This window comes from Idiotropiscis lumnitzeri, chromosome 18 (assembly GCF_059441095.1).
Source record: "Idiotropiscis lumnitzeri isolate Australia: NSW breed Sydney's pygmy pipehorse chromosome 18, RoL_Ilum_1.0, whole genome shotgun sequence".
Lineage (NCBI taxonomy): Eukaryota > Metazoa > Chordata > Actinopteri > Syngnathiformes > Syngnathidae > Idiotropiscis > Idiotropiscis lumnitzeri.
This window is the reverse complement of record NC_142408.1, coordinates 801,133-821,591: the sequence shown is the minus strand read 5'-3', so window position 1 is coordinate 821,591 and position 20,459 is coordinate 801,133. Positions and strand designations below refer to the sequence as shown.

The 20,459-nt window shown below is 45.5% G+C and overlaps 2 protein-coding genes across 5 annotated transcripts; one reads left to right on the top strand and one right to left on the bottom strand.

The window, feature by feature from the left end:
• Positions 1 to 1,608: 1,608 nt before the first annotated feature.
• sec16a (SEC16 homolog A, endoplasmic reticulum export factor) lies at positions 1,609 to 17,629 on the top strand. Of its 4 annotated transcripts, none has more exons than XM_088282127.1 (31): positions 1,609 to 1,714; positions 2,825 to 6,260; positions 6,376 to 6,527; positions 6,630 to 6,718; positions 6,819 to 6,942; positions 7,002 to 7,203; positions 7,840 to 8,023; positions 8,095 to 8,237; positions 8,343 to 8,404; positions 8,505 to 8,643; positions 9,027 to 9,269; positions 9,325 to 9,422; positions 9,761 to 9,842; positions 9,919 to 10,036; positions 10,103 to 10,214; positions 10,296 to 10,401; positions 10,526 to 10,666; positions 11,106 to 11,219; positions 11,295 to 11,496; positions 11,575 to 12,005; positions 12,074 to 12,121; positions 12,668 to 12,832; positions 13,481 to 13,567; positions 13,638 to 13,694; positions 13,774 to 13,894; positions 14,391 to 14,531; positions 14,599 to 14,678; positions 14,918 to 14,989; positions 15,292 to 15,351; positions 16,551 to 16,611; positions 16,682 to 17,629. In XM_088282127.1, exons 2-30 carry the CDS (start codon positions 2,892 to 2,894, stop codon positions 16,599 to 16,601), a joined length of 6,993 nt encoding a protein of 2,330 aa, XP_088138253.1. In that variant the 5' UTR covers positions 1,609 to 1,714; positions 2,825 to 2,891; the 3' UTR covers positions 16,602 to 16,611; positions 16,682 to 17,629. The 4 variants fall into 4 exon arrangements, with proteins under 4 accessions (XP_088138253.1, XP_088138256.1, XP_088138255.1 ...); XM_088282129.1 differs by having other exon boundaries at positions 1,618 to 1,735; XM_088282128.1 differs by lacking the exon at positions 1,609 to 1,714 and adding an exon at positions 1,882 to 2,006.
• On the bottom strand, positions 17,129 to 20,395 carry LOC148318822 (uncharacterized). The gene is made up of 6 exons (XM_088282137.1): positions 19,718 to 20,395; positions 19,509 to 19,629; positions 19,221 to 19,330; positions 19,038 to 19,137; positions 18,403 to 18,524; positions 17,129 to 18,156 (listed from the first exon to the last, which is right to left on the bottom strand). The coding sequence occupies exons 1-6, from the start codon at positions 19,812 to 19,814 to the stop codon at positions 18,053 to 18,055; spliced, it is 654 nt and encodes a 217-aa protein (XP_088138263.1). The 5' UTR covers positions 19,815 to 20,395; the 3' UTR covers positions 17,129 to 18,052.
• Positions 20,396 to 20,459: the final 64 nt, after the last annotated feature.

The window sequence follows — 20,459 nt, the reverse complement described above, 5'->3', positions numbered from 1 at the left end:
TCTTCCTCTTTCATCGATGTTGAAACACGATTACTGCAAATTCCAAGAGGTTATAATTACATCTCGCCCTAATTAGTGATTGAATATGATACAGAGCCATATGAGTAATTTAATTTGGTTTCGGTCAATCTGTTGTTTAATTTCACTGTCATTGTGCATCAGAGTACTGGTTCTCAAACTGCGGTACCCGGAACTCCAACGGTAAAGATGAAGCCTGACTGTTTGCCTCTAGAGTTGCTTTCTATCTGTCTATCAGCTGACAATATGGGGAACTGAAAACAATTCAATGGCATTGAATGAGTTTTGTTCTGCTGTAAAGATTATACTACATTTTCGTTCGGATGGAAAATTCACCCCAGGAGTGTGGTTTGTATAAGAACCCATAGTGGGCAGTTGTTCTTTGTGGTGCACTGATATCATGAGCCCTGATAGTACCCTGATATGCGCATTCTGCAAAGACCGTACAGCCCACATCTACACCTATACATGGTTCTATCGCCCCTTCAACACGAGTGACTGGCCCTATCTCGACCATCATACACCTGCCGGAGTTAAGAACTCACTTCACTGCATTGTTCAGCGAGTCTGCATCATTATAACAAAGCACGAGAGATCAAACACATAGTCGGGAGGCCTCCTTGGAGTTTTGACTGATAAATGTTAAAAGATAGCTCTTCTGTAAACACATCCACCCCCCCCCCATCCCGAACCATGTAGTATTTAATTATACAATATAGAATGACTGTAAATACAATTTATCCGTCTATGCAAGGAACTTTGTTCCAACATGTCTCGTAGGCTCCAAAATGCAGTGAGAGTGTGGGGGAGTGTGCGTGCGTTTCGGTAGACAAGTTTAAGCAGAAGTATGAAACAAACAAGCACATGAACGCAATTACCACTCCTTCGTGGTTCACTGCCTACATTACAAGTATGTATTTAATTTTGGCACTTTCAGTCCTCCATAAGAGAGAGTTTATCGGCAACATCATTAAAATCGTGATTTTTTTTTCGAAGCGTACTACTGTACGTATCAAATGTTACGCGGGCTCCCCCTAGTGGTATGCGAAGTTATTGCTGCTTTATATTGACGCTTATGCTTTCATTCATCCATCCATCCATTTAATTTGTTTCTACTTATCAGAGTTGAATTGTGGGGGTTGCCAGCTTCAACAGCGAGGTGCATACTTTCCTCTCCCCAGCCTCTTTGTACAGCTTTTCCGAAGGATTCCTGAGGTGTTCTCAGCCAAGACACACAGTCTCTCCATCCGTCTCCCCGGGGCTCCTTCAGTTAGTTGGGCCCCCAGTGTGACATTTAAGCCAGCCCCTGGAAACTCCGAAAAACTGAAATGATGAAAAACTTATAACGTTTTTTCCCCTCATTTTCCTTTTAATTTTTTTCATTTTTCTATATTTAAGTAGAACGTTGCTGTTCAAACAGTGCATATTATGGTGGCCTAAATGATAACAAATAGTGTGGCGATAAAATTCGTTTTAGATGATACTTACTTTGAGAAGCACGGTAGTAGACCACCGTGCTGCCCATTTTCTTTCAGAATTAAAGTATGTCCCCTTTAAAAGAACAAGTTGGCCCCCGCTCGCTGTGAGGAAGTTGCTGTTGTTTGGCCGGTGACGCGGCTGCCGAGTACACGTAGCCTAGTAGGATGTGACCATTGAAGATGGTGGCGGTGTGTCAAACTCCATGTCCTGCGCATTTGTAAGAGTTTACATTTTCTCTGTACGTTTTATACCCTCTGACGAGCGTAAACACACACGTAAAAACAACAACTACAACACCGTTCATTTCTGACTGTTATTCCCCGGTTTGACTTGAAAAGCTTAAGTGTCCAACCCCTCCCTTCTGTTAGCATCGGCTAGCTAGCGGCGATGCTAACAAGCTCCCGAATGCTAACGTTGGCGGAGTAGTGGACCTTGGTTTATAAACGCAATCGCCGAGTGACAAGTGACCCGGGACGACTCACTGGAGAGCCTTCGTCGATTGAGAATTTGTAAGGAAGGATGTTTCGAAAGGGGCCATTAATGAGTCTAGAATGTAGGCATCTTCCGACTACTTTGGAGCGCCGTGTTTTGCTAGTTACGGTGTTAAAGGACATGTTGAGGGGGTTTAATCTGTGGAGCAACCGCGTTCGTCGTCGAGTAAACAACGAGAACTCCTTACGAGAAGTTGATGTTTCGCTACTTAATAATGTATGTATGGAGGAATATTCTAGTGGCTGCTGACAAGACGTCAATATTGTGTTTCTCGGGAGACCAACTATGCGAAATTTTGTGGCCATCCGGCCATCTAATGGACGTTGAGAGTAGAATGATTTGATGTATTTATTGTAACGATATTAACCCCCTTTCATCCATTTCCACATTTCCAGCGTTCGATGGCTTAGTACGTCCGATCTGACCTGCAGCAAAAGGGTTGCCACACTATGGTGTGGTCCCCTGGGCCCATATTGACATATAAGTAATCACACTCACGGTTACACTAATGTACAATTAAAACGTCCTTAACTGAAGCAAACTGGTGGTGAAAAAGGGGCACCCTGGACTTGGATGACTTTATACCATTGACAGTCACAGTAACACCAACCGGCAATTTAAGGTGATCTCTCACCGAGCAGCGAATGTTGGATTTGTCAACTTTTCTGACAAAATCAGCATTTTGCCTCTGTCATTAGCGACATCCAGGGTGGGCTTTGCCAGGTGCCACGTTGCACAGTTTGATTTAAAGGCATCACAAGCTACTGCACAAACATAGGTGTGGTAATGTCCACATGTTGCCTTTTGTTAACAGCCTTTTTCTTTCTTCATCCAGCTACAACTGATTACAGTTTCTTCCGCGAGATCGTCTGGATCAACCTAATCGCCACGCCACTGCTGCCATGCAGCCCCCTCCTCGGACTGGACCCCCAGGAGCCTCCGGGCCTCCTCCTCCTTCCGGGCCGAATATGTTCCGCAGGACCAGGCCTCTCAAGCATACAGCAGGAGCAGCAGCAGCGGCAGCTAATGCTTTAATGCCGCCCTCTACCCAACCCATGACGGACCCATTTGCTTTTGTTCGAGCACCACCTCCTATTGGTGCAGGGGGTGTCCCGGTACCCCACAGCAACTCTCTGCTAACACAGGCGCTGCCCGATTCCACCTACACACTGGCAGGCCCAAGTCTGGCCCCGCAACCACAGACACTGGAGGGTGTCCCAACGGCTCCAGCTGGCTTCCCGCCGTCCTCTCTGCCGGCGGTACCCATGTTAAGCCCTCACAGTTCAGCCGGAGCCGATGTTCACACGGGATATGCGCATTCTGAACAAAGTTACTTGAACTCGAGGGAGTGCCCATCAGCCGCGGAACCGCCATCTGTACCGTCAGCTCCAGTCCCAAGTCAGACATTTAATCAGGAATTCCACGCGCAGCCTCCTCCTCAGCCTGTCCCCTTCCAGCCAGTGCCTCTTGCCGCCTCCTGTTCTCAAAGGGCCTCCGATCACGGAAGTCGCCCTCCATCCGTTCAGAATTATTTTCAGCCTACGAGTGACCCTCCACATCAGCCTTTTAATACACAGCCGCAGGCCCAGATGTACCCCTCAAATACCCCTACTCCTCCGACACAGTTTGGGCATCCCCCGATACAGAATCCTCTTCCACACCAGAACCCCGGGAATCCCCCCACGTCAAATTGGGCTGCACCACATACTACCCAACAGCAAAACTCGCATTTCCAACACCAGAGCTACTTTATGCAAACCTCTGCCCCGCAAGACCCGTGGTTCAGTCAAGCACCACAGGACCCAGCCTACCACCAAATGGGGACTGCCCCGGCACAGTTGCCGCCTCATTCAGATTCTGAATCTCATCATCCACCTAACATGGATCCCCGGCATGACTCTGCCTCTGCGTCAGCTCCGTACACTCAAGATACTGGTACACTCTCCATGTTTTTCAACGATGATGTAGAAAATGAGGAAACCTTAGCAGGAGAGCGAAAGAAGGTCGTGAATGGTATTCCTGAATCCTCGCAGCCTCCAAGTATTCCGCAAGTTGGGCCACCAACCCACAGTGTTGCTGCTGATATTCCTTTTGATAACCAAGGATCTCGTTTTCAGGAACATTCACACATACCATATATGAATGACGGAAACGCCGCATTACAAAGAAGTCCTAATCCCCCGGAATCCCAGTATGACCATGTTGAGAATTTGGAGTGCATGCCGAACCAGGAGGTGTTGCCCAGTGAAATTCATGGGAGTCCTCCGGGCTTTCCTGCAGAACACGGAGTGCACACCTATGAAACTGGCCCCAACCTAGAGACTCCGGATTCAATTCCTAAACCAATGAGATCTGCTAGTGCATCATCAAACTACAGTAGCATGAGTCACGGAAGTGCGACTGCCGGTCGCCGACACCATGGTGTAGTCGGCACCTTTATTCAGCAGGAAAGTCCGCGCCTCACAGAGGATGCTAACTTGCCTTCCGCTGCCTTTGCTGCTGCCGGAAGCTACTTTGAACAGATCGATTCTTACCCGGCTGGAGACGTATCCACCCTGCCGAGCACTTCGGAGCAAGCCTGGCCCACTACACCTAGCCCTCCAAAACCTACGGGTACCTTCCAGGCCAGTGCAAACAGCTCGTTTGAGCCCGTCCGCTCACACGGGGTCGGAGTACGCCCTGCTGAGGTCGATAGAGCTAAAATGGTTGCAGAAGGTAGCACGGATCCTACGCCGGGCAATCTGGAGCTGCCGCCAGATAACATGGAAAACATTTACGGGCCAGGTCACCCGCTGCCTGTTGGTGCGCCTCACCTGCCAAACCCTGTAGTTCAATCTCATTCCCGACCGTCATCGCGTGCCTTTGGCGCCAATCGTCCCTGTGAGAGCCCTGCCACGACTTTATGGGCCCAAGGTGATCCTTCCAGCTTGGCAGCGAGCATTGTCTTGGCGCCCGCCGCCCCGACTGTTCTGGCTCCACTCAGGGAGCCTAGCGCAGATGTCATACAGCCTCCAGAGGATGTCCCGCTGGATCTGCATCCTCCTCAGAGAATCCCACCACACAATTCAGAGAACCTAGAGAACCCACCAAAGGTGAGTGAGTTAGACACTGCAGACTCTCAGAGCAACCTGGGCTACGCGTCTCTCCTGGTGTCTGAATCGCTCCAGCAGCCTGTTCTGATTGCACCACCTGTGTCCAACTGCGTGATTCCCCCCAGTACCTTTGCTCAAGCAGCCAGTGTAAGTACACCCCCTGTAAGAACACTCGGACAGGGTGCCAGTATATCCCGTGCACCTGTTTTTTCCCCCAATCAGAATCCACTTGTTCCACCTGCTCTTACCTCAAATCCTGTCCCGCTCAATCTGACTCGAGAAAGTGCCGAAGCACCAACTTCCGGAAGCGCTTCGGTACAAACCCATCCGGTCAACTCCTCTTTTTCTCGTGGTCAGTCGTTGGGTGGAGACCCCAACTTTGCTCTCCCGGTTAATCCGCTGACTTCTCTTGCCGCTGCTTCTGTCACCAATTGCAATCAGCCCTCAAATTATGAACTGCTTGATTTTTCTATGCACCAATCACAGAGCCAAAATCAAGCATCTGGCCGTCCTTCTGCTTTACACGAGTCTCCGCAGTCTAGTAATGGATTTTACATGCAGGTCACCAAAGATGCGCAACAAGGGCTAAGACTGGACAGGAATGCTCCTGTTCAGACATCAGCCCCTTCAGCTACACCACATGTCACGACAACTTCTTTATCATCCGCTCCACCGGTCCTGCCAGCTCCGTCGCCATCCGCCCCACTGGTCCCAACAGCTCCGTCGTCATCTGCTCGTCAGGTCACACCGCTCTCTGCGTCAAACACAGAGTCACTGCTGACTTCTTCTACAGCAGGCACAAGCACTCAGCAGCCCCAAACAGAAAGCGCAAGAATACCAGAGGCAACTGCTGCAGCACAGGGCCAAGGTGATGTCTCTTTGCCCGTGAGGGGAGCACAGCCTTCCCCCAGCCAGTATCCAGCCCAGATGAAAGATCCTGCTCCTGCAAGCGTTCCTCCGGGTGCGCTCCCTCCCGGGTCTTCCCAGCAAGCTCCTGCACAGCCGCCTCGGCCACCCTCTTCCGCTGGCAGCCAGCAGGGTTACGGGCCCCCTCCCTCTGGCCCGGGGCAGATGTACGGAGGCAATTATGGAAACTATGGAGAATACCCTGATGGCCGAATGCCATATACTCCTGCTCCATACCCAGCCGGGGACCCAAGAACTCAGCAGTATTATCAGGTATGGCTAAGAAGAAATATATTTTCCAGTTATCTGAAATTATGACTTTCTGTAAAATAAAAAAAAAAAAAAGGTAAAAGTCATAAATTTTTTGGATTCTTTTTTTTCACATTAGGACGGACCATATAGAAGCAGAGGAGATCCTTGGTATGGCAGATATGACGGCCCTAACCCAGCTTACCGCGACCCAAACTATCAGTACAGAGAGCCACAGCCGGAGAGACCCAGCTCCAGGGCAAGTCAATATTCCGACCGGCCCCCATCCAGGTCAGCGCAATGGTCCTGTGTGGAACTGAATTTCAATTTCAGATTACTGTCTTGAATATCTTTGTACTTCATCATTGTTCTCTTGGCATCCTTCTCCCTAAGGCAAGGCTATCCTGAAGACTATCACAGATCCAACCGAAGTGCCTATGATGAATATTATGCAAATTACGCCAAGCACTATGATTATGCAGGTATGCGACTTTTACAGTTGTCTGAATTTTAAACAGAATATCCTGCAAAATTTTAAGTATACATGGAAAGGAAAAAAAAACTTGTTTTCCCCTATACAAGGATACAACTATGGACAGTATGACCCCCGATACAGAGGATACTACGATCAATCCTATTGGTCCACTTATGATGACGCATACAGGAGCAGGGACCGCTACTATAATCAACAATCGTATCCTGCCAGGTAAGCTTTGCTGTGATTGTACTGGCTTGCTGCTATAAAATACAACACACTTGTCACAGGAAAGAAGGCTCCGATGACCAGTGGCGCTACTACCCCGGTTATGATAGCAGCTTTGACGACGAGTACCGCCGGCGCGGTGGCGATGCCTACAACGATGACTTTGACCGACGCAGCGTACACAGCGAGCAGTCTGCTCACAGCGTGCACAGCTCTCATAGTCACGGCAGCAGACGCAGCAGTTTTAGCTCACGGTCTCAACAGGTATGCATAATACTTGCGTGCCGGTTACATTTATAGCACGATTATTGATTATACTGCACGCTCAGCCACCCGGCAAGCATGATAAGGATGGCAAAACATCGGAAACCTCCTGTCTTATTCATAAAAATTGTCGCCGGAGGGCCCCCCCACCCCCGGGGAGGACTGCCCAGCTCTGAATATTTTACATTTTTGCAGTAACCAAGTAGGATAACGAGCTACTCCCATTTTTTTTTTTTATATTATTACAGTTACTGAGTCTGGTAACACATTATAAATTTCAAGACCTGGACACAAACATAATAAAATAATAATAATAAGTAACTGCTCCATTCATCACTTACTGCGTCAGCTACGACTAGACGCAATGCTCACAACCTTCATTCTTTGACTCCTTGTTTATGTAATGCAGCAAGAATAAAAGGATTGTTCGTTTGAACTCACTTTGAAGAGTTTTGTCTATAGTTCCATAATAGTCAGGCTTCTGAATGGCTGAGAATAGATATAAACGATTTTTGTTTGGCGTGTCAGGGACATTTTTATAATTTTTTAAAGATGTTAAATTGTCTGCATAAAGGTCGGGAGATCCTGCTCTAGCTAATTGCTGACTTAACAATTATTCGTACATCACACTTGCAGAGCCAAGTTTATAGGAGCCAGCCAGACTTGGTGTCAGCTGTCTATGATGCCACATCATCCACGCTGGCTGTGGACTACTCCTATGGACAATACCCAGACCAGACTGACGCATCCCAGAACTACAGCCAGTACCTTTATCCCTCCGAGTACACGGCAGACAGCACCTGGATCGCCCCTGAACAGCGTGAGTATGCCTCCTTGCCTAAAAACAGTGCAGACGCTCTTTCTCTTATGCGAGCAACATTTTCCTTGTAGCCCCCCCTCGTCCGGCCACCCCAGAGAAGTTCACCATGCCCCACCGTTGTGCCCGCTTTGGGCCCAGTGGTCATCTCGTTCAAGTTCTGCCCAATCTTCCCTCAGCGGGACAGCCTGCTCTTGTTGATATTCATAACTTGGAGGTAAGATATGTGTCGTTTCAACCATTGGAGGAGGATTTTCAATAACCATTTTGTGTTGTTTTAGTCAAGCATGTCATTGAAAATTGGTTTCTTTGGACTTTTCAGACAATGCTGCAGAACACTTTGGATCAAGAAGAACTACGAGCTTTCCCTGGACCGCTTGTTAAGTAAGTGTTTTGGCCATTTGTGATTTATTTTTTGTTTGTTCATATTTTATATATTTATGTTTTTAACCTCCCCCCTCACTTTTGACATCATCCCCTTCAGGGAGGAGACCCACAAGGTGGATGTGATAAAGTTCTCCCAGAACAAGGCGCTGGCATGTTCCCATGACAACAGCCTCTTAGACAGAGACTCCGCCCACCTACTTTGGGACTTCATTGTGCTGCTGTGTAGACAGAACGGGGTAAGATTGCCGTCGTCAATCCTTGCTGTTTGCGCGATTTAGGAATAAAGCCCCGAGGTGCACAGCATAAATTTGCAATTAATAGACGCACCTCCAGTAAATGTTTCTAACTGCCTCTATTAATAGTATATTACTCAAAAACAGTTGATCATTTTAAACTAATCTGAGAGTACTGGTTTATAGTTAATTTGGTTTCAAAGAATTTCACTGGAAGAACGGACTTTGAATTCTGCAGAAATACAAATTAGTGTTTGACGGAGCAAATACACTGAGTATAGTGAGTTTGAGTGATATTAAACAAGCAGGTGAGAATTTTACTGTACTGTTTTTTTTTTTTTGACTAGCTGATACAATTTTCTCAATATAACACTTGTATCCTCAAGACTGTGGTAGGCACCGACATCGCCGACCTGTTGCTAAAGGAGCACCGTTCCGTGTGGCTGCCGGGTAAGAGTCCAAACGAAGCAAACCTGATTGATTTCAACAACGAGCCGCTGGCCAGAGCGGAGGAGGAGCCAGGAGCCGGACCGCTGTCCCTCCTGTCGGACACCTTCATGACGGTCCCGGAAAATGTCGGAAAAGAAACGGAACGCTTCAGGGAGCTGCTGCTATTCGGTCGCAAGAAGGTAAGAACTAACGCCTTGTTGTTGTCTGCAGGCTTGTTATTCTGCTTCTTAACAGGATGCACTTGAAGCGGCTATGAAAGGAGGTCTGTGGGGCCACGCTCTCCTGCTGGCCAGTAAGATGGATAACAGGACACATGCGCGCGTCATGACAAGGTGACTACGAGCTTGCTTTTTCCTTTTTGAAGGAGACTTTTTAAATGGTAAAGCTTAACCTCACAAGGGTCACGGGTTTCCCAGCTGCCTTTGGGAACAGCAGCGTACGCCGTTGACTGGTTAACAGCCAATCGCAGGACACATTGACACCCATTAATTACACCGTTTTTTTTCTTGCCAATTCAGAAGAAGTGATTTAATAAAAACTCTGTGATGATTAGAGATGTCATAAACTAAAATGTTTTTGGAACCGATTATCCTTTCTATTATGACATCGATTACTCCGGTAATTCCCCCTCACCCACACATACACTGACATGCTCATTTCTGCTTGACAGATTTGCCAACAGTTTGCCAATCAATGACCCTCTGCAGACAGTGTACCAACTCATGTCGGGTAGGATGCCTGCTTCAGCTACTGTAAGTGTTTTATTTAACTGTACGTAGAATAATTTACAATGGATGTTCCACTTGAGGTTTTCTGGTGTTTGGTTAGTGCTGCGGAGAGGAGAAGTGGGGTGACTGGCGCCCTCACCTGGCCATGGTGTTGTCTAACCTCACGCACACTTTGGACCTGGACTCTCGTACAATCACCACCATGGGAGACACTCTTGGTAGGCAGTAACTATCGAATGCATTTTGTATCCATGAGCACAACAATAAGAAGTTTGTGTTTTTAGCATCAAAGGGGCTGATTGACGCAGCACACTTTTGCTACTTAATGGCTCAAGCCGAGCTAGGCGTTTACACCAAGAAAAGCGCCAAGATGGTTCTGATTGGCTCCAACCACAGGTGAGGAACTGTGTCTGTCTTTAATTAGCCCCATAATGTAAACATTTTATCGTTGAATCTGTTTTTGTACATCCACTTCAGTTTACCTTTCTACCACTTTGCGACCAATGACGCAATCCAGAGGACGGAGGCCTATGAGTATGCACAGTCTCTGGGCTCCCAGCCTCGCTCCCTGCCCAATTTCCAGGTATTTTCTAGAACGGGTTTTCAGGATGTCAATAAACCGCCATGTGGTGTTTGCACATCCTCTGAGTTTCTGACAATCGAATGAGGAATTGTGCTGTTCTGAGACTTTGAATGTGTCTTGTAAGGTCTTCAAGTTGATCTATGCGTGCCGTTTGGCTGAAGCAGGCTTGAGTGCTCAGGCATTCCACTACTGTGAAGTCATCTCTCGGACTGTTCTTGTGCAGCCATCCTGCTACTCCCCTGCATTCATTAGCCAAGTCATTCAGGTAAGCGCCTCCTGTGTCTCAAAATACAATTTATTTTAATGGTCTGTGTATTGAGCACACAGGTATAGTGTCACTAGAATAGTGCTGTGTATATTATGCAAGTAATGCTGCCGCCTGTGCTTCTCTACTGTGTACACTGTAGCCTGACTGTGGCAGTCATGTGACATGCAGTGGTAATTGTTGTCAAATGAGGCTAAACGTGCGCCGTTGTAATTGTTTTCACGGAGCAAAGTGAATATGTGCGTGTGAGCAATGGCTAGTCCACCCCTGCCTACTCATTGTTCGCAAATTTACTTTTTTTCTTTAGAATGTGTGCTGAGCTATTCGCTGAGAATAGACAAGGATGTAAAGGTCCAGAGATGGAGATTTTTTTTTTCAAGCTGCTGAGGGGGGAAAAAAAACTCAATACTTAACCGTACTGATGTATGTAATTTGGCAGATGTCCGAAAAGTTGCGATTCTTCGACCCCCAACTGAAAGAACGGCCCGAGCAGGAGTTGTTCAATGAACCTGATTGGTTGATCCAGCTCAGACAGCTGGATGGGCAGATCAAAGTGAGTAGGACAACGTTTATTGGGCATTCCAAGAAGAATCAAAACACTCCTCACTCTACTTGTGCTCTTGTTTAGACGGGGGCAATAACCTACACTGCAGACAGAACAAGCCCCACACAATTCACCAGCAGCAGCCGCAGCTCAGACCTGGATCAGCCCAGTCCAGTTGAACCTTACAACATGCCGCTGGAGTTAGATGGCCCAGGCCCTGACAATCCATTGATGAGCTCATTGCTCCCTGGGCCTCCACCCCAGGGAATACAGCTCATGCCGCCAGGTTGGTGTGTCCGTGGAATTATTTAATTGGTTGTTTTTAACCACACGCTTAATGACCACAATCTCGCTTTTCTGTTAGCTCCCACCTCCATCCTTCAAGACGGAACAGCCCCACCTCAAGCCCACAGTGATATGCCGCAATTCTACCCAGTCCCACCCAATGGGCCACCCGACCACGTTCCTATGTCAGGCTACCCTCCGCACGATCCCGCCTATGCGCCTCCCCACTTCCAACCCCCACCTATAGTGTCAGAAATGTACCCGGGAGCTCACCAGCAGCCGAGTCCCCTGCCCCCGCATGTGGGCCAGACGTCACCTCTCCTGCCCCCGCCCCAGCTTCCCCATTCGCCGGTGCAAGGTAGCCACCCGCTCCCTCAGATGCCGGCGCGTATGCCGCCTTCGCCAGGGCACATGGGCACACCACCGGAAATGCAGATCAACCAACCGATATCCCCGCACAGAAGCTCTTTTACGCCGCAAATGGACTTTTATGACCACATGGCACAGCTGGTAAGGAACGTTTGTCTTTTTAAACACCTTGTTAATTAGCAGTACGTCTGATTTGATCTTTTGTGCAGGGTCCTGGCAGAAGATCGAGGACCACGTCACAGTCTTCTGTGCACCGGGTAAGTTGGCAATTTAATAATCGCAACGATTTGGAGAGGGGAAAAAAACCCGTCCACAATCATTGTGGTTCTACATAAAAATTGACTGTCATATATATTAATATTTAATCTTCAATATTTATCCACTTAAATTAAAGTTCTATCATATTACTCTATTTTACTGTTGAACTTTCCCTAAATAATTCATTCATTTCTTATTTCAAAAGCATAAGCGCAGAACCTCAAAAAATGTGCATATTAAATCACAAATTTTTCCAAAATCATGTACAGTAATTATAAATTATAAAAGCAGTCTATTTATTTACATTCACTTCTGTTTGCTTTTGTTTTTACTAACTGTGATGAATCACAATAAAATAGATTGCTGTTTTTCAGTCTCAAAAACCAGAGCTGTGTAATTAATCAAATTGAAGAAAGCAGTTTAATACAATGAGGAAATAAATCTGACAGCAGAAGAAGAGACCAGCAATCTCTATCGTCTCTCGTGTGACATTTTGAGCGGCGTGTCTGTCGCCTGTTGTCTGACACACATTTCCTGATTTCCAGGCCTCAGGACGGCGCTCTCGCACCACCTCCGAGTCCTCAACTCACTCCGGCGGGCGCGACCGGAGTAATTCGGCCGTCAAGCAGGTTTCTCCGCCGCCTCCTGCTATTCCTGAGCAGCCCCGCAAAGAGGAGACCAAGAAAGCCAAGAAGGATTCTCCCAAAAAGGTTCAATTTTTGCATGCAAATATTCTGGTTTACCCGTCCACAAGTAGCAGCCTCTGGCAAACTCATTCCTCTTGCTATGGCCATCGAGCTTTCATTTTTTAAATTTTTTTGTCTTCATTGCCAAAAGAGCAGCCTCCGCTTTTTGCCAGTCCCCAAAAAGTTTCTCATTCTCTCTAAACTTAAGTTCTGCTGCTCGGTAATGGTTTTCAGTTGCAATTTTCATTACTTGCAATCTCGTAGGCAGCAGAATCTGATTCTCTTTTGGGGGGCATTTGTGTTCAGTTGTCTTTGTAAGAAGCAGGAGATATTGTTGCATAAGTCTAGCGTGACTTCTCATGGCTGTCTGGAAAATTACTTTTTCTTTTTTTTTTTTTTAATCTATAAGTTGCTCCGGAGTATAAGTTTCAGAACCGGCCAACCTGTGAAAAAAAGTGTGACTTAATGTCCAGGAAATATGATAACTTTAACAGGTGAACTTGATTTGCCCTTGTCTAAACTTTTGAATACATGCCAAACTTTTCCATGTTTCAGTACTTGTTGCTAAACTTGCTGTAGATGAACGACAAAACTCTCAGGCCAAATATCCCTCGTCTTTTGTGTGTCGTATTTGTCAAGTGTTCACTCGAGGTCGGTCTCTTTCACACGCAGAGTGGCGGCGGTGTGGGCTGGCTGACGACCTGGCTTTACAGGAAGGGCAAAACTGAGGCTCACCTACCGGATGACAAAAACAAATCCGTAAGCCACAGTTTGTAAAACTCCTCATTTCAAGGCTGCTGCCGGCGTTGATATCCGTTGTCTTTGTCAGATCGTGTGGGACGAAAAGAAGCAGAAATGGGTGGACTTGAACGAGCCCGAAGAAGAGGTTTGTACAGCTGCAGTATTTATTGAGGTGCGGTGCTTTATCGCAAGTACTCCAATGTTGCTTTTTTCGCTCCTGTTAGAGTAAACCCCTTGCACCGCCACCCCCTGGATTCCCCAAGATGCCTTCCATGCCTGCTCCTCCGGGGCCCGCTGCGCCCCCGGGCAGTGGTCCTCCAGTCAACATGTTCTCCAGGAGAGCTGGTAATATTTAAAGATCACGCAGAAGCTTTTAAAGCACTCCTCCTCCAGAAGCTGTGAACCCTTCGAAAACCTCAAAGATGCCACAAGATGGCCCCAAAGTTCTTGTGTGTCAAATTGAACGTATTGTCCAGTATTTCAAAATAATAATTGGCCGGGGTTATAATCGTACTATCGAATGAAACAGTAAACGATGTTCGGTCGATATGGGCAGAAATTTAAAGGACATGAGATGGACATTAAGCCAGTCAATGAGCTGTAAATGTTTATGAACTTGACCTTAAGCTGCAATGTCTGGAAGCAAATATCTACAGGATGTTGACAAGACATATTTCTGTTCATTGTTAGATTGCATGATAAACCAAAATGCAGTTAAATTCATGCTGTAAACTATGAATGTAGGCAATTCTAAAACTTAATTTAGGGGGAGGGCCGTGCAATACATGGTGGGGTTTGGTCCCCAGTTTATAATTGACCGTCGTTTTGTGTTCCTCCTCAGGCTTAAAAAGCAGATATGTGGATGTGCTGAACCCTGGCGGTGGTGCTAAACCAGCCGGGATGGCTCCTGCGCCTCCGATGGAGCTCTTTGCACCCCTCGCACCGATGGCCATGCCTGCCAACCTATTTGTGCCTAGTTCAGGTTTGTGACACAAAAACTGGGGCTGAAATGTTATCATTATTCTGACTTGACCACCGTTCTGCTTTAGCGCCCTCAGATCAACAACCCATCGAAGGCAGCGAAGGAGGAAATCAGGAGCAGATGTCACCAAACAGCTCTGTTCCACAGGTATGTTTTTAAAGTCTCAAGAATAAAAATGTAAACAATTGAAGGCAAGTATAGACGCAGATGCCGCTGCAGTCGTACCCCATTTTGACAATCACTGCAGTAGAGGATGTGGTTTTATGTCTTTGTTTGGTTCATAGTGGTGTTAAATTCAATTCGCTGAGTCCTGCAGAAATTCTGTCGGCATTTTTAGCCCAAACCCGAAGCTCACGTTGACGCTCATCACTCTGAAAACCTTTCAGATGTTCAATCCGACGCTGTTACCGCCCGTACCGCAAGGTCCTCCTGCCCTCGACGGGTCACATTCTGGAGAGGTGAGATGAATTTCTCTTTTGTTTCCATCTTGCCGGGATGCTGCACACCTAACAGCCAACTGCGTGCGTGCGTGCGAGTGAGCGAGACTGCGAGCACATGACACCGTAATCATTGCATGTCCATTTAAAGTCTTTGCTCATCATCTCACTCAGTCTCTTTAATCCAAATTCTCATTTTTGCCGATCATTTGCACAGTTCTTCCCGCCACCCATTAGCGCCGATTTAATCTGATGCATGGGAGATGATTAATAAGGCTTTGTGGTTTGTTTTCTTGTTTGTTCCCCCACCCCGCTGCCCTCAGCTGTCACGTTCTAGCTCAATGAGTTCTTTATCACGCGAAGTGAGTCAGCATTTAAACCAGGTACCGTTGATTTTTTTTTTTTTTTTCGTAATGAGGTGTTCAACTGCTCCACCGACCCGCCGTCGCCCGTCCACTCGCCCTTGCTTGTTGTTACACTAGTTTGACCAAATGTCGAATGTGTGATGTGTGCCTGCTTACCTGCGTGCAATGCCGTCTCCAGCATTTATGATGAACTACTTCTGAGAGAAAGGGAGAGGGGAGCCCTCTAATCTCGTTGCACACTTGAGTACAATGACAATAAAGGGATTTCTAATCTTCTAATCTAAAGTCACAGAAAAGACACAATTTTTGGGGGGGATATTTAACTTTTACTTTTAGACTTAGTCATTGTTTTGAGGTTATTACGTGTCATCATTGGAATCCCGTTGGCAAGTGTGAAACGAATGCATCATTTTAATGGATTTATTTGCCTGTACACGACAGTAGTTTTTGGTCAGAATGAGGCATGATGGGATGTCTTTGGTGAGAGGTTAAAATATTTGGGGGAAGGCATTGTTCAGAGTGAAGTATGTTTACTAGTCACAGGCAAGACAGTGAAGAGTAGTGTACAGTTTGCCCTCCTCCCAGCCTCATCTTCTTTCCCAATTTTTCCAAAATGAATAGATAAAAAATAAAATAGATCTAATTTCCGTTTTCTGATCCCCAAAAATTACAAACTGCGCTGGTTAGTGAAAAATGAGCCATCTTGGGTCTTGTCCTCCTTTAAATTGGTAAATTAGATGTGTTAAAAAAATTCTTACTTTGAGACTTTTATTCTGAAAATGGGAAAAAAATACTTTTTGATGATTGAAGTATGCTAATGGGAAGAAGGAAAACATTTTTCTTAGTCACTGGTCACATCTGAAGAATGAGAGTAAAGCATGCTGGGAAGTCATTGGTCAAACAGTGAAGCATGTTTGTCAGTCATTTGTCACAATTGAAACTTATTTGGTTGCTATTGGTCAGGAAGTGGAGCATGCAGGAGAGCGAAATGTTGCCATGAAGCGCTCACAGCTTCATTAACCCTTCCCATAGTTTGCATGGTTACTAAACAAAGTCAAACATAACCTCCAGTGTGCATTGAAAATCATAAATGATGCCAACATTTTGCTTGCCCTGTGTATTTGTAATTTGACAGCGACACTGAGGCTTTTTTTTTTTTTTTTAAAGGCTGCAAATATTGTAACGAGCTCCAACATAACCGTCTCTTGTCATTGTAGAGTCATCCAGGCCTGAGAAATGCACCAGTAGGGGGCGGCGCCTTTTTGTAATCCAGCACAGGTACGGACGAATAAAATGTCTTTATCGCTGCCATTTCATGAAATCGTCTGCATGTTTGTACTTTCCACAGACCCATGCGAGGATCACCAGGAGACGCCATCATGACATAAACAGACAATGGCTACCTGGAAGCCGTTAAGCGCCGAGCCAACGTGCCGCTTTCTCTCCCAATGGACGGCCCACCCACTCTTTAATTCCCAAAAATCTATTTTTTAAACATGCCCGGTGTTTTTCTTTTTTCCTTAAGCAGAACTATTACACGGCATCATTTAATGTACAAATAAAACTTCCTCTCGGCTTTATTGTTAGCACAAGCAGTCTCTTATCTTCTCCCTCTTGTCTTAAACGTGGCTTATTCTAGAAAGGCCTTTTTGTTTTTTTAAATTTCATATTGTGGTCTCGCAATGATGTTCTGGCGACAACATTAGAACCACTTGTCTTGTAGTGCATCGTCTGCTGTGTAATGTGACACCCCTCCCCATCCCTAGAAGGAACCAGACTGGATGTGAGGACGCCGCATGTTTCCACATATTTATTTAAAAGCCCTCCTGTCAATCAATCGACTCAACTTTGACGTCCAAATATCTTGCCGGTGACCAGGAATAATGAAACACCACGTGCAAAAAAAAAGAAATAAAATGTATCCAAATGTTTGTATATCAGATTGATTGTATTTATGAGATGTAGACAAAAAGGTGTGTGTGTGCGCGCGTGTACAACGAATTTGTGATTAGCTTTGACGAGAAGCATGTAGGGCAAATGTCACCAATTCATGTTTGTTATGACCTCTGCTACAAATTGTGAAACGAGAGAAAGTTGTACTTGTAAGTACACGCACTGTAATTTACTAACGTGATTTTTAATGGAATTACTTCTCAGCCCCCAGCTCACCTCATATTTAATTCCATTTTTGTTTTGTAGACTTGATTTGAAAAGATCGCCCTTTGTGTCATCAAATGGATCATGTAAAATACAAGAAACAAAGGTAAATACTTAATAAAGGTATTTTTGCGCTTGAGCACTTTGAAACGTGTTTTCCTTTGCATACAGAGTATTCATTAAAAGGTTATTTCAAACTCAATGTCTGTGGGACGTTTCTGTTTAAATATCTCAAGGATAAAAAAAAAACACAATCAGTTCATTATCTTGCCAACAAATCTTCCGTCTTTGTCAGTGGCCAATGTTGATGCCTCCATTTATTTGCGGTTGACTTTTTTCCCCCCCAGTCCTAACAAGAAAATCAAAACGTTACAAAATACATCACAGTGTGTGCAGTATTGTTGCGAAAAACAAACATTACAAGGTGGCGTAATTCATTCAAGCCACAAACTACAAGTCACACTTGACGCCATTTAAAATGACACAGCTGCAACACAATTAATTAGTAGACTCGATAGAAGCACATCCACTCCAACTTTTACTCTCGAAATACTCAAATATTTCATGTGCTGAGGGCTGCTTGTGCTTTGCGAACGGCAGCCTCCAGCATGGTGCGCTCTCGCAGAAGCTGGCGGAGAACATCTTCGTCCATCTCCAGCAGCATACCTGCAAGTAAACACAAATCAGGAAGAAAACAATAAGGCCTGAAAATAAAATTGACGTTTTTTTTTTAGTCCCTAAAATCCCGTTTGCAATTATAATTGGGGGATGGAAAAAGTCAAACAGACATTTAACCATCCCTGACACTGAAAACTCTCCCTGATATGGCACTTTGAGCAATTACAAACCTGTTGTACGGGTGGCTCCCAATTATTTTTTGCTATTTTGAGACTTGTTGTCTTTTGGGCTCACCCGTGATTTCATGCGCGTGAAGCTGGTCCAGTTCCTCCACCCGTGAGAAGATCTTTTCTCCCAAACGCTCCGTATCCTCAGCGTCCGAAGTGTCACTCACGTCGGTCTCGTCAACACGTTGTCTGCACGCACATGCACTCCACGTGAGTAAAGTGGAACCTCCCAATTACAAAAAAACAATATAGAATTTGGCAAAGGTTTTCACTTAGCATCTTAAAGCGACACGTTACTCAATGATTATATCCCTCTCGTGCAGTGATCCCCAACCTTTTTTGGACTTTGGTGGGCCGTCAACTGCAGGGAGGGGCGATCATTCGCTTGACATGCTACAACAACTAACGCAAATCCACTGTGTATTTTTACGTACCATAAATATGATCACTATGGTAAAATGCAACAGACAACTGATGTGCATGAACGAACAACACAAAAACGGCATGGTCAAGAGACCATCATGGATATAACGGAGAAAAGCTGGTCACTTTTCAAAATAAAATATTGTTCAGCCGCTCTAGCTCCATATACTGTACAGGATATACGTAGATCGATTTTATATCGACATATACCGTATACCGTACTTAGAGGTTTCACTTTTGACTGTGCAGTTTGTGCAGCCATGAGCAAAAGGGACATACTGTTGTAAGGTCTTGAGCGCGGCGTTCAACTGCTCTTCCAGCTGTTTGGGATCAGACAGAAGCTTTAAGACGGCCTCCTTGCGCTGCTCCAGTAACATGCCTTGTGGAATTAAACACAACCGCATTTCAAGTCAGGATAAAATGCAGACTTGTGTCTATATTGTTGTCCTACAGACGACTAACCCGTGATCTTCTGTGAGTACCCAGTGTTGTAAATGTCCACCAGGTCAAAAAGACGCTCGCCCAAAGAGTCAGAAGACACGGAACAGTCCTCTTCTTCCTTACTTATTTTGCTGCAACAGTAAAATAGCATCAGGGCTATAATTAAAATGGGATGTTTCGACAACTTTATCTCGATAATAAATTCTTTTTTGATTTTTACTTAAAAATATATACAACTTTATTTTTGTGACATTATGACTTTTTATTTCTACAACTTTTTTTCCCTCAAAATACAGTTATTTCATGTACCTGGGCTCCTGGTGCAAATCCACCTGTAGGGCTTGAACTGCTTTCTCCACAGCTGTTGCGAGCATGGCCTCATCGTGCAACATCCTACTCAAGACCGGTGCAGGAAGCTCCAGTAGCATACCTGAGAGGAAAAACGCATGCATGCATCCATCCATGCATGCACGTTAATGACTATTTCTGAAAGCAACATACTCGACAATCAGCCTCACCTGTAAGTTTCCCAGCGTGCTCGCTGTGTTTGGGGAAAATCCGAGTGTATAGATGCTCGCCAAGTGTTTCCACGTCATCCTCTTTCTCCATGTTCATGTTTCCTCACTTGTATTGGCACTGTGGTCTGCCTTGTGTTTAATGACTCTCAAACACGATTCACACTAAAGTTGATTGAGTCTTGCAGTCCATTGGTTACACATTGTGTATCGCATATATTTTGAGCTGAGCAACGTCTGTTCAGTGGGTGGACATTCGTAATAATATATATATAAAACATATGGTAGGCTTTATATTCATCACGTTGTTTTATTTTTATTTATGGGGTTGATTATTTTCCGATATTAGTCATAAAATCTCCAATCTCGTTGCACACTCAGTATAATGACAATAAAGGGCATTCTGATTCTGATTCGAAAACGTGTTCCTGTATTGGATATGACGGTATTCTATAACTACGTGAGGCAATTTGTGAATCATCTCCTGAAAAGTCACAAAATGTTATTACTTACATTTGAGCATTGGTCGCGTGACACCAAATAGGGTCAATTTTTCGCGAGTTTTCCCAATTCGTCAAATTTTCTTCGTCCAATCGTGCATTTTCCCACTTATATCGTGATTGACTCTTGCAATCTTGAATATCGATTGACCGTGAATAAACAAGAGGCGCATAATGATGACGTAGACCTGCGACGGGTGTAGTTGTGATGTGTTCATCCGCTGCATTGGTGGTCAAATAGAACT

What these genes read in the sequence shown, in the direction of transcription:
- LOC148318822 (XM_088282137.1), bottom strand. Translation starts at nt 19,814, where the DNA reads ATGAACATGGAGAAAGAGGATGACGTGGAAACACTTGGCGAGCATCTA. An exon ending in GATTTGCACCAGGAGCCCAG is followed by an intron (nt 19,331 to 19,508) that starts GTACATGAAATA and finishes TTACTGTTGCAG; the next exon opens with CAAAATAAGTAAGGAAGAAG. An exon ending in TCACGCGCATGAAATCACGG is followed by an intron (nt 18,157 to 18,402) that starts GTGAGCCCAAAA and finishes GTTTACTTGCAG; the next exon opens with GTATGCTGCTGGAGATGGAC.
- sec16a (XM_088282127.1), top strand. Translation starts at nt 2,892, where the DNA reads ATGCAGCCCCCTCCTCGGACTGGACCCCCAGGAGCCTCCGGGCCTCCT. An exon ending in CTGGATCGCCCCTGAACAGC is followed by an intron (nt 8,024 to 8,094) that starts GTGAGTATGCCT and finishes TTTTCCTTGTAG; the next exon opens with CCCCCCCTCGTCCGGCCACC. An exon ending in ACGGGTCACATTCTGGAGAG is followed by an intron (nt 14,990 to 15,291) that starts GTGAGATGAATT and finishes CGCTGCCCTCAG; the next exon opens with CTGTCACGTTCTAGCTCAAT.